General features: G+C 39.3%; 1 protein-coding gene across 7 annotated transcripts in view; it reads right to left on the minus strand.

Moving 5' to 3' along the window:
• The window catches only part of MCTP1 (multiple C2 and transmembrane domain containing 1), a 418,524-nt gene that overhangs the window by 5,307 nt on the left and 400,624 nt on the right, over nucleotides 1–12,593 (minus strand). For all 7 annotated transcript variants that reach the window (XM_087815449.1, XM_087815455.1, XM_087815454.1 and 4 more), the window contains 2 exons: nucleotides 2,972–3,081; nucleotides 350–459 (listed from right to left, as the gene is read on the minus strand). In XM_087815449.1, the coding sequence (XP_087671575.1) occupies nucleotides 350–459; nucleotides 2,972–3,081 (220 nt within the window). The remainder of the gene's footprint in view (nucleotides 1–349; nucleotides 460–2,971; nucleotides 3,082–12,593) is intronic.

Here is a 12,593-nt window from a genome sequence, read left to right on the forward strand (position 1 = left end):
ATGGATCAGAATGCCTCTGTTTACATATAAGTGGTGAAAATAAGTAATATCTAGACAAAGCTACTCTTTGGTATATGAAGAATGTACACAACTACATGTTTATAGTATGATGGAGCCTATGGTGCCACGTAAGAAAAATGCATTTTACAGGTAGATTTAAATCTTTATACTGTTGTAATTTTTAACCAACTTACTTGCTTGTACTTCCCTTGCTTCTTTTCATCATGGAGTAGTTTCATGACCATAAATATGGGGAACCACTGACAGTATAATTCATTCCTTAAAAATAGTTTGTTCTTAGCAAACTATTTTAATTGTTTAAGACAATTAAAAAAAAAACTTTACTTACCCCAGACAAGGACAATGTATCTCAGTGGAATGAAGTACAGGACGACTGTGAACACACAGAGGGCTACAATGGCCAGCCAGCTTAGGAAGGGGACTGTCCAGTTGAAAGTACTGAATGAGAAATTAACACATTAGCAATCTGGCATTTCTTATCAGGAAGTGAGGAGGCCCCCAGGGACATTTAGGGAAATATGAAATTGTACATGATGTAGATGAATTTTAGTGTTTTTTATTTCTGATTTCCTGGTAATGTATGTTATATTCACTTGGGGGGACGGGGGTTTGCCCTGGGCAGTTTTTGATCCAATAAAGGATGATTGTTAAGAGATTTTCTTTCTGTACTGTCTCAACGTGACTTAGGAGTTGTTCCTTAGTTTTGTAGCATATGACTTGCTTGTTGCGTCTCTCTAGGTCAAATGTTTCCTAATTTTTTAAATTTATTTTTTAAGTAAAAGGACCAAAGTTGGATCAATCTGGTTGCCTTGTTTTCAGTTACTCTTAGGATCTGACTGGCTTTTCTGACTTTGTCTTTTTCCTCCCATGGCCAGAGTGAGCAACCTGTAACTGTTGCCAGGTAAAGGATCATGTATTCCCTCCCTTACTCCTGTACTTCCCTTGCTTCTGCTGCTTGTGGAGAGAACAGAAGGCTGAGGGTCTGCTTGCTTTCCTGTGGCTCAGCTCAGAGCCATCCATCACACTGTTCCATGGGCAAGGGCACTGGCTCTCCCCTCAGAAAACCCTCCTTCTGGGCAGCTTCACTGAAGGGCTTCCTGTGTTCTTTCTCCTCTTGGAAAAATAAATATCCAAGAATCCTTACCAGTGTAGGTAATATCGGCGAAAACGGCTGCCCTTTCTTATTTCCACAATGCATTATGGAATCTGAATCTAGAATGTAATCCCCCCCACGCACACACACACACAAAAGATGCAATTCAAGAAAGTTCTGGAATGAATAGTAGTAACAAGATGTGGTCATTATAGAGGCTTTTCACTTTGTACTTAAAGATTGCTTCTGAAGCTGCTTTCTGGATAGACGCAGTTTATTCCATATGACCGTAAGGGAATTTCTCTTTTTAATATTCAAAAGATTAGTGTGCATTAAAGATGGCTCTTGTTAGACTCACTGGATCATATGCCATGCTCCTTTATCTCAGCCTATACTTATACCCATATCATTAATCTACCTATGGAAAGTTCCACAAAACCCAGTTTACCCCAAGGCTGGTTCACAGCCAGGATCTGGTCATATTCTTCAGCTGGCCATGGTGTTTTCCGGCCATGCACCTGTTCTGAGTTCTCCTACTACCCAGAGTTGTAAAGCAATCTCTTCTCCTCAGGCATTCACTAGCCCAACCTGAGCTGACCCAAGGTCTTGTATGAGATGCTGCCATCAGGTATTAACACCCAGTGTAGCTCAGAGAAAGGACAACACTCAGTGGGGAAATGCCCTGTTTAGGACTTCACCCTGTGCTTCAGTGGACTAGGTGTGGAGAACAGGGGAGCATTCTTAGAGACGGAGAAAAAGCATTGAGAAGAAGGGACGGACAAGACAGAATCGATTTTCAGAAGTCTGAGAATGAATGTTGTTTAGAGGCACATTTGTGAGTGAGAGGAGGCTGCTCTGTCTGATATGAGAAAGTAGAAACTCAGCATCTATGCATGTGTGGGAATGTATGAAAAAAATTATACAAAATAAGATGCATTATCCCTTGAAACATGAAAGGCACCAGATGAATGAATCACACCTTTAGTTTAAATAATTTACTCCTCTCAAATTCTGTGTATGCCCAAGGATCCAAATCTGCAGAACACTTTTGGTTATGAAAAATAAACAATGATTAGATATGTGAAACTGGGAACATGTGGGCTTAACTGAATATACAGCACCCGTTCTTGAGTAGACCATTTAGCAATCACTATGTGGGCCAATTTTTACATAGTTGAGTAGTATGGGGCCTTAGTATATTTTTTACTGATAATTAAGTTCATCACCTTATTGTTTTTATAATTAAACAGTTGCTTTTAAAGGTAGATTAGTAAAAAATTATTTGAAGTAAAACAATATAAAATTAAGAATGTAAGTTTCTTAATTTTACATTAGATATCAATGAAGCTATATTTCCTTATTTTAAGGAAAAATTAATTTTTTTAATTCTGTGCATTTTTAAATGACAAAGCATTCATTTATTTCAGCTATATAAATACACAAATTTGAAAGTATATTTTGGCAGGGTGCTCAAAAAATTTCAGAGTAACTCAAAAATATAACTTAACCAACAATAAAATATAAATGTGTCTTCATTACCTGAAATCCTCATTTTGCTTGGTTTATTTTTTTATATCACAATTTCATATTCTGTTTAAGAACAAAGTCTTTCACTGAAAATGTGCTAAAATTTAGTACCGTGTTATTTCTCCAGAGCTACAAATATGACTTCTTTCCAACCAATATGTTCTAAATTTCTGGAAGGAAATTGACAGAACTTTCATAAAGCCACACTGAGCAATAGATCACCCAGAAGGAGTATCCCCTGCCAAAAAGAACGTGGCATTTCACCCTCTGAGAAACAAATGGACACTCTGCCCCACAGAAGGCCAGGGCTCACATGTCAGCATCACTTACTTCTTTATCCTTTCGCCGAAGGAAGCCGCTTCGTCTAGGATGTTCTGGACACTGATGCATACCTCCTGGATGGCATAGATTTTATTTATAAACCCCTTTTTTTCACTGTCCTAAAATACAATAAAGAGAGAAATTCTGTATTCCTCAGTGCTTGAATTCTTTGAATTGTCTGTCTTACATTTTTAAACTTAAATAAACTGTCTGTGTGTATATATATAAGTGGATACAGGGAGCCTGTGAGAATTTCAGGATGTAAAGGGAGGTGGAGGAAGAGTAGCCAGCATTATGGACCCGTGTTAGTATAAAGGTGGCTGCAAAGCAGGAAACTCCCTGTTGCTTGTGTCTTGATGAAGAGAACAGTTTCAGCCAGGAGGAAGGAGGTATAAAGGTGTAAGAGAGAGGTAACATCACAGAATGACCCAGTCTGCAATCTGCTGACCCTGGACCCACCATGACTCACTACTTAGCAGACCCAGTGTTTTTACCCCACTGCCCACACACCTAATCTTGGTCTTAGCTACAGATATTCCAACAGCAGAGACTGCTGGGTACAACAGAGGCCCGGTGAGCAATGAAAACTGCAAAAAGTGCCAAGGTCAACTGAAATCCACTAAGTGGACACTTCCCAGGATACTACCTTCATGATGAGATACACAGTAAGCCTGGCCCTCCTCTTAATAACAGCCACAGACTTCACACAGGAGGCGTTCTAACTAAACACTTTGCCCTCTCTTTGTGCTGTTCTTCATTTTAAAACGTATGCTGGATTTAAGCAAACGAGTGTGCTCCAGGGAACGGGTGGATGGGGATTGAGCATAAAGCACCCAGAGAGTGGTGTGAGCCTGGGGGAGGTGTGTGCATTTTGTAATTTTAGACCCAGAGGAAGAAATAGTGATGGCCTTTCACGATTGAAAATTCTGCTTAGTAGCCTGGCATCACAGGCTCTTGCCTAGGCTGTTTGGTGGAGACCATCCAACCCTGATTCCATGACTCCATTCCTCCATGCCAGCTTGAATAGCTCTGAAAGTGTAGATCCAATTTCATTACTTTAACTTCTTTTGAACACTTGCACACTGTGCCAGAACACTTGAGACCTCATGTGGCAGGCAGTGCTTGCTGAAAGCCGCCAGGAAGCTAGAATAATAATGTCGTCATGTTGCACATTTACATACTGACTTTCATTTCAGAAGAGTCTAAAGCACTGCACTGTGAACACTTGGCTGAGGCTGGCATCGTGCCACCTTCGAAACAAAAGGCAAGTGAATGACAGGTGTGTATGCAGCCTCCAAGGACATTGGTACAGTGGGACTGAGGACATGGAGGCCAGTTTTATAACAGGATCTTTAGATACCAGTTACTGAAAGCCTTTGATTCCCATGGGAGATACTGCCTACATGAGTCCTCTTGTTTATGCCGCAGTGGGCAGGCAGGCAATGAGGTAGATGAAGTGCATAAGGTTCAACGTATAAGGAAAAGTTACGTACTCAGAGTCCCCGCTATCTTCAAGCCATCCTTGTCATACAGACATGGGTGAATTAATTTCTTGTCTTTTTTCCTTCCCCAGTAATAAGACAAAAATGCATGATCGCGCCTATACAATTTTACACTTTAGAATAAAACGAATATCCAGTGGCTCCTAGTTCCTTTCATAATTACAAAGTTGGTCTGCTCTAATCTCCACGGCCTTCAGTGTTCTCTCTCAGGCACTAAGTTCATTTATGTCTACAAAGTAGAGTACTCTTAACAATAGTTTTATACATACAGAATAAATCAAGCTGGAATTGAAGCATGCTGGTTATACAGTGCAAGCTCATTGAAAAATAATGTCTTACCAGTTTGAAATTGTGATGTGAAAAATCCTTTGTAATAGCAGTAAAATGTATAAAATATATAGGCATAACCTTAAGAAACGTACAGAATCTATATAAAGAAAACAGAGCTTGGCCAGTGTGGCTCAGTGGTTGAGCATCAGCCTATGAACCAGGAGGTCACAGTTCGACTCCTGGTCAGGGCACATGCCCAGGTTTCAGGCTCGATCCTCAGGGGCATGCAGGAGGCAGCTGATCAATGACTCATCATTGATGTTTCTCCCTCTCCTTTCTCTGAAGTCACTAAAAACATATTTTAAAAGAAAACAGAGATACTGTGTTTCTGCACTGGGACACAGTATTAAAAGAATGCGTTGTTTTTTTTTAGTTGAATGTACAAGTTTAATGCAATTTCAAGCCAATCCCAATGTGTTTGGAGTGGAGTGAAATGGGGAGAATATGATGAAGTGTATTTAAAATTTGTTTGGAAGGATAAATGAGGATAACCAAGAAGTTTTTGTATAAGAAAGATAATGAGAAGGCATTTATTGTACCAAATATTTAAGTAAGTAAAGTATGAAAGATGAGCATTGAAGGAGAGATTGGTGTATGATGAAGCATTAACGTAAGTCCATCGTAAAGAAAGAAGTATTATGTTACTGGTAGTTGTGTTAACTATCTTGGGAAAATTATGTTAAGTTCTATCTTAATAGATTTTTAAATCTATTTGAGATAACCCAAATCTACCCAAGCATCGACTCAAGTAGATAGCCCCAATACATTCCAGGTTAATTAGAAAGCGAAAATCTAAGTGAATTATAAAAGCAGAAGAAAATATAGGTAAATTACTGAGCTTGGAATGGGAAAGAACTCTCTAAACATAGAAGCAATAAAGGAAATCACAAGAGGAAATAACTGATAGCAAAAGTTATAGAAAATTTAAAACATTATGCCAAAAGTCATAAATTTAAAAGGCTAAGTGGGGGGGAAATTAGCAACAAATGGCAAATCAAGGGATGGGATTTCCAATATATTCAATAAGAATCTGAAAAAATATTGCAGTTTTGTTTACAATAACAGAAAAATCACTAACATTATGGTACATACAATTGATAGACTAATGAAATCGCAAAACACTATTGAAAACAATTCTTATCTAATCAAAATTTTAACAGCAGGAAGTAAATAGAGTGACATAGAGTATAATCCTTTTTTTTAATTGGTAGGCTGTAAAAAATGTGAAGGGAATGTGTCAAAATACTAAAGGTAATGGAAGTTTATCTTCTTCTTACCTTCCTATAATATTCAAATTTTTTGCAATTAATGTGTTTTACTTTTATACTCATATTCTCCAATTTCATTATTAAAGGAACATGGGTAGAAGAAACAAATGAATTGGTACTCATTGAGCATGATTTTACATGGTTTATCTATTTTTTCTTAATGTATTTTTTGTATTTTTATACCCATCTTAAGTTATTTTTAGAAGTAAAACATAGACACTCATTAAACACTGTAAAGTGCTTTTCACATAGCTTGTTCAATCCACACAACCATTCTACAGTGTAGATATTTTCCCCCATTGCGCAGAAGAGAAAACAGAGGCTCAGGGAAAAGTGACAGAGCTTGGATTAGAATTATGACTGGCCGACTCGAGTCTGTTCCCCCCAGTATATACCAGGAGACCTTTCCCTTCCACCCAGGAAGCTTTCAGTTCCTACCCAGAATCCCTGTGAGCTAAACCAGCAGACAAGACTTAAAAACATTTGAAAACTTATATTGAAAATGCCATGACCAGCAAGAAAATGAAATCCAAAACCTTGACTCAAAAATGGGAAGTGAAAGATAGGACAGAAGCCACCAGACTGAATTTCAACAGAGAGGTGGGCAAAAGTAGGCTTACTCTGCCACTGTGACATTCTGTTGAGTTAACAAAGCTACTGTCATCATCGTGACCTGCATGTCTTTCCGTACGAACGACTGTAACCCTACTTTTGCCCACCCCTGTACTGCGCTGTGCCAGTATTAAATATAGGACCTTCATTAATAAGATGTTATTTAAGGCATCAAAGACGATGTTTAGTAGATACTTTAAAATCTGAAGTGCTAATGTATAGTTATCGGCTAAAGAGTTTTTAAAATCTCTTAATTTTCTTTATTTCTTCTGCACTTTCTCCCCACCCCCTAAGCCCCTCACCACTGGCCACCAAAACCCAAAATAAGATAGTCTGTAATGTTGGCAAAGTTTTGAAAAGCAAATGTTTTGGGATAAAATTTTTATTTTAAAATCTCTTTCATCAAATTCTATATTCCTCCACTGTGGTCTCCAACCAATGAAGTAATTACTCTTTATATACGGTATATGACCCAAAACTGCAATGGGTAATGGAATTGCTCTGTGTTGCATTCCAATATTTCATACTTCTTTCACTAATGTTCAATACTTTATTAGTATAGAATAAATTGGTACATTTCTTTTATTGTCGTTTTTGCTTTCCTTTATAAACCAGCTTGGATGAAAGAAATATCATAGGGTAGTTAATCATCCAAAGGCTTGGTAGTGACACTGGTTGTTTAAAAAAAAAAAAAAATGCATTATTAAGGTTTCTTTTGAAGATGTAAAAAAAAAATTACCCATAAAAAAGAGCTATAACTATAAATCTAAGAACATGCGAGATTTATATTGTATAACTTTTTCTAATGATTCTATATAATTTTTTTTAAATCTTGTTATTATATTTTAAATAGTCCATAAAACATCAATAACTCCAACTTGAAATACAGTGATTCTTTTATATTCACCTATTTTACTATCACATATCACAACAGAAAGTTCACTATATTTTTCCAAAGAAGTATCTTCCTGGCTTTGAGATATGTAGGAAAATCTAAAGACCCAAAGAATCAATAAGAGGGTCTTACATCCTTGGAGAACCCTGTTCATTAATTTCAGCCCCACCCCCCACCCCCACCCCAACTGATTCTGTTCCAAATGGGAACAAGAAGCCAATAGATGTTGGAATGCGTATTGTTGGGGTGGGTTCCTCATGCATCCTGCCATGGTCATTAATGCTATTAGGGACCCTGCCAAAGTAGTCATTGTCAGCCCTGGTGACATTATAGAAAAGGAATCTGTTGGAACACCTGTGCTGTATCAATCACAGCAGGTATATAGAAAGGTTGCTTGAAATATTAATGTTATAAAAATTAATGTTATTTCACTTTCCAGAGTGAGATTGTCTTAAGAGCACAAGGAGTTTGTTGGGGGGGGGGGGACAACTAGCATAAAACGAACTGTCCCAGCAAACCAGGGTGTACATTTGCCTTATTATTTCCTAGAGGAAGTATTCAGATTTGCCACCCAAAGAGCTATCTCGATCATAATTTTGCTCTTACTTTTAGGTTTACTTGCTACATAGCCTCTGGCAAAAGGTGAGCAACAAGATTGATATTTGCTATAAGACAACAGTTATAGTTTATTACTGACTATAGCTCTTCTGTGAGCAAATAGAGCCTCATGTAGCAGAAAGTGTACAATCGTGTTTGCAATATGTTTGTTTGATGTGATTTTACTTTTTATGCTAAAGATAGTTTTGGTGCACACTTTCTTAGTTCACGCAGTAAAATGCCCTGGAAAACAAACTTCCTCTTAGATCCATACTTCTAACCCTTGGAAAATGTATTCAGTAAGAGGTATAAATTGAATAAAGGCGCACAAAGTGATGAAATGTTTTCTCTGTGCCAATATTCCTTCTTTTCCAAATACAGGAAACTACGTTTCAGCCTGAAATCTAGAAGACTAAAATTCTCACAGAAGCTTAGCAGCTCACAGAGACCCCTGACACACTGAATCTTATCTCAGTGTCTTACTCAGTTCTTATTATATCACATCTTACCCAGGTTACTTGGTGCCTTGGCTCTTTTCCCGATATTAACCTTAAAAATAGGAACCTTCCATTGAGATATTAAAGGGTTCTGAAGTATATTTCAGATTAAGAGGACAGATAGACACCACTTAAAACTATTTTTTCTCTTAAAAAAATAAAAGAGTTCTCAAAAACATCTACATTTCAGGGTTATAAAGAAGACTAAAATAAGTCAAGACATGGAGAGCTCTCAGTACAATGCTGGGTGAAAATAAACTATTATAATAAGTATTATTATATATGTAGCAGTAAAGTTATGGCTACAATTTCTTATTAAAGTAAAGAATATTTTTATCTATTTATGCTTATATTAAAAACAAAATTTTGAAATATTAGAATTTCCAAATATATGACACCTTTCACGCATGTTTAGTTTTGCCCCAGGTGACACAGTGTTAACTTGTCAGATTCCATTTTAGAAAATGACGGTAGATTGTTTATGTTACGTTAAATCTTTTTCCCCCTTCTGCTGACTCTGTACATAATTTGTGCAGAATGAGCATTTACCCGATCTTAATTTTTTGTTTCCTCTGTGCAAGGTAGCACTATGCTTTCCAGGACCATTTTCTACAATGCAGTTTTTAGTCACATTTAGCTGTGCCTTGCCCTGTTAGTTTAATGTTATACAATTTGCATGTAACTTTAAAGGTGTCCTCATGAGCCACAAACCTACTCTATTCCTTTCTGAAATGGGATGAGATGGTGATTTACTGCAACAGAATTGAAGTCCAGAAGTAACAAAAACAACCTTATTTGGCACCAGCCACATTCATTCCATGCAGAAGCTACAACCGTCTGGCCAGTGGTGAGGGGACACTTGTCTAACAAATGTGACAGATTGTTAACTAGTTTATGAAGTAAGCCATGAGAACCATGGCTCGTTGATAATTTTGTTCTTTGACAGTGGAGGGGGGTCATATTTCTTCAGGAATTTGTTTTTCCATTAAGAGCTTTCCTATGTAAAATCTAATGCTTTAAAATGACCTGTTTTCCCTATAATGTTGCTACCTTGGGCCTATAAAAGTGTCTTGTGATAAAAAGTAATTTTTAAAAAGTGTCGCCTGGTCAGCATGGCTCAGCCGTTGAGCATCCACCTGGGATCCAGGCGATCGCGGTTAGACTCCCGGTCAGGGCACATGCCCAGGCTGCGGGTTCAATCCCCAGTCGGGGGCGTGCAGGAGGCAGCCGATCAATGACTCACTCATCACTGAGGTTTCTCTCTCTCTCTCTCCCTCTCCCTTCCTCTCTCTGAAATTTATTTATTTATTTATTTTATTTTATTTTATTTATTTTTATTTTTTAAAGTGTCCGCTGGGCTGGGCACTGTAAACAGTAGGCATTTTTGAAATGGCAGCTGGCACCCATAAGGGTTATGCTGAAAGCCAGGAAAGGAAGGGAAAAGAAAGGGAGGAGAGAGCCAGAGGTAGGAGCAGAGAAAGAAAAGGCGCAGAGACTGAGGGAAAGAGGAAGGAGAAGGGAGGGGAGGGAGAGAGGAGGGAGAAGGGAAGGAGAGGAGGGAGAAGGGAGGAAAGACTCGCAGAGGCTCTTCCAGGCACTGAAGGTGGCCGCGGAGACGGAGAGCCTGGGACTGACTTTGAGGAAGGGAAGGACAGCACCTTGGATCAGAAACAGGGACAAAGCCAGTGCAAACACAAAACGTGTTAACTACTCTTGTCACCTTCTAATTTGGCCAAAATACTTATGATTTGTAAAAGGCTGTCCATAAAATATTTCACCTTCATTTCCTGTAAACCACCCTTCCAGCTGGCACCCGGACGCACCTGTGTCAGGGAGAGTTCCCGAAAGCTGAACTTCTTGGCTCTCAAACCCCTCATCACGTAGGTCCTAAGGGACTTGCAAATTCCCCCCCCCCCCGTTCCTGATGACGTAAGCAAACTTCTTTTAACCGCCCTGCTCCTACTTGAAAGCCCTGGTAAGAGGAGGACTCCGTATCCTTATCAAACTCCGTCTCCTTGCCAGCCGGCAGGAGCGCGCCTTCCAGGGGGTGCCCTGCAGATCACCCCACGCAGCTGGGTCCCAGGAGCAGCTCTGCTTTGGGACCCCCAAGTGACAGGGCCAGCGGGCCTGGCCCCAGCCCGACCTCCACAGAAGCCACAGCAGAGCTGCGCCCGAGTAACCTAGAGGAGAATGGGTGAGGAAGGATCGCACCCGGGACAGTGCAAGTGTTGAGACAAGAATCCCTATGCCTCGCGGGGTCTTCTGCGAAGTCAAAATGAACAGACTGTGGAAAGGTTTTGAAATGTGAAAGCACACGCAGGATTGTGGTGGCCTAAGAAAAGTCACTGCCTGCCCTTAGACCTCATTTTTGTTTAAAAAAAAAAGTTTAGCTAAGATGTGTCCTAAAATGCCATTAGCCATTTTTTTCCGGAGAAGATAAAGGGGTAGAAGAGTGCCCCCCTCAGGGCCATGGGAAAGGCTTATTTGAGGACTCGGCTGGGGGCTGGAATTTCTGCTCTTTCTGTGGGTTCAGCAGCTGAAGCTTGAGTGACCACAGGGGACCCAAGCACCGGCCTGTTTCTGAATCCAAGCAGCAAATGCGAGGCTAGTTTTTCTTTATCCTAACTTCTAGTGAACAAGTTGTGTGTATACATGTGTGTTTTTAAAAACCTCTTTTGAGCCCTGGCTGGTGTAGCTCAGTTGGTTGGAGCATCGTCCTGTACACCGAAAGGTTGTGGGTTTAATTCCAGGTCAGGGCACATACCTAGGTTGGGGGTTCAGTCCCAGGTTGGGGTGTGTACGAGAAGGAGCCAATCGATGTTTCTCTCCCACTCCCTAAAATCGCTGAGCGGTCCTCGGGCAAGAATTAAAAAATAATAATAATAAAAACTTTTTCTGAAATAATTTATCTCATTTTATTTTTTAAAATTTTTATTTATTGATTTTAGAACGAGAGAGAGAGAGAGGAAGAAAGAAACATGTATTTGTTGCTCCGCCTATTTGTGCATTCACTGATTGCCTCTTGTATGTGCCCTGACCCTGGATCGAAACCCCAACCTTGGGGTATGGGGACGACGCTCTAACCAAGTGAGCTCCCCGGCCACGGCTCATTTGTCTCATTTTCAAATGTGTCTTTAAATATGATTAGAGTTGAAATGCAGAGCTGAGTGGGCAGTTGGGAGTTCAGAGAAGGCCGTGAGCGCTCTGTTATTCTACATGACCACAAGCTTATTTAGAAAATGACTGGATTTCTGACTAACTGGCTCTATTGCTAAGCGTGGTTCTAATCCCACCTCCATTATTTCCTTAGCTATCTGCTTTTGAGCAACTTACTTAAAGTCATCTGTGAAATGGGGCTGATAATGGAACCTACCTGTAATGGTTATAAAATTAAATGAGTTTAATCCACTTACAGCACTTCCCACAAATGTCTGGAACATAGGAAGTACTCAATACATGTTGGTCATTAATATTAGCAATTCACACAGAGTGAAAAAGGAATACTATACACTTTTTTTTAAGGCTGGTCAAGTGAAGCAGTGGGAGTGGAGAAAGAACAAAGAAATCTGTAACTGGCTGTGATCAATTAGTTGTAAGACACCACTGCACCTGGACCAGCCAACAATAAAACTTTTTAAGTGCTAAATCTTATTAAATCTTAATAAAGATGACAGGATTTTCTCCCTTCTTATTTATGACATATCTCAGGAATATTATTTTGTGTTTTTATAACTTCTTTGTCATTTAATATGATTATGGATTATCTTATACATGTCATTTTATATGATACATTTTACATGATCCAACAGTCACACAATCCTTACAATAATAGGTATATAAATTCTCACTCACTACGACCTAACATCCCAGCTCAAACTTCTACCTCAACCTACACTCACTCTTCTTTGGTGCCTTCAGCCACATCTGTTC

The sequence above is a fragment of the Miniopterus natalensis genome, chromosome 3 (assembly GCF_054644295.1).
Source record: "Miniopterus natalensis isolate mMinNat1 chromosome 3, mMinNat1.hap1, whole genome shotgun sequence".
In the NCBI taxonomy this organism is placed as follows: Eukaryota; Metazoa; Chordata; class Mammalia; order Chiroptera; family Miniopteridae; genus Miniopterus; species Miniopterus natalensis.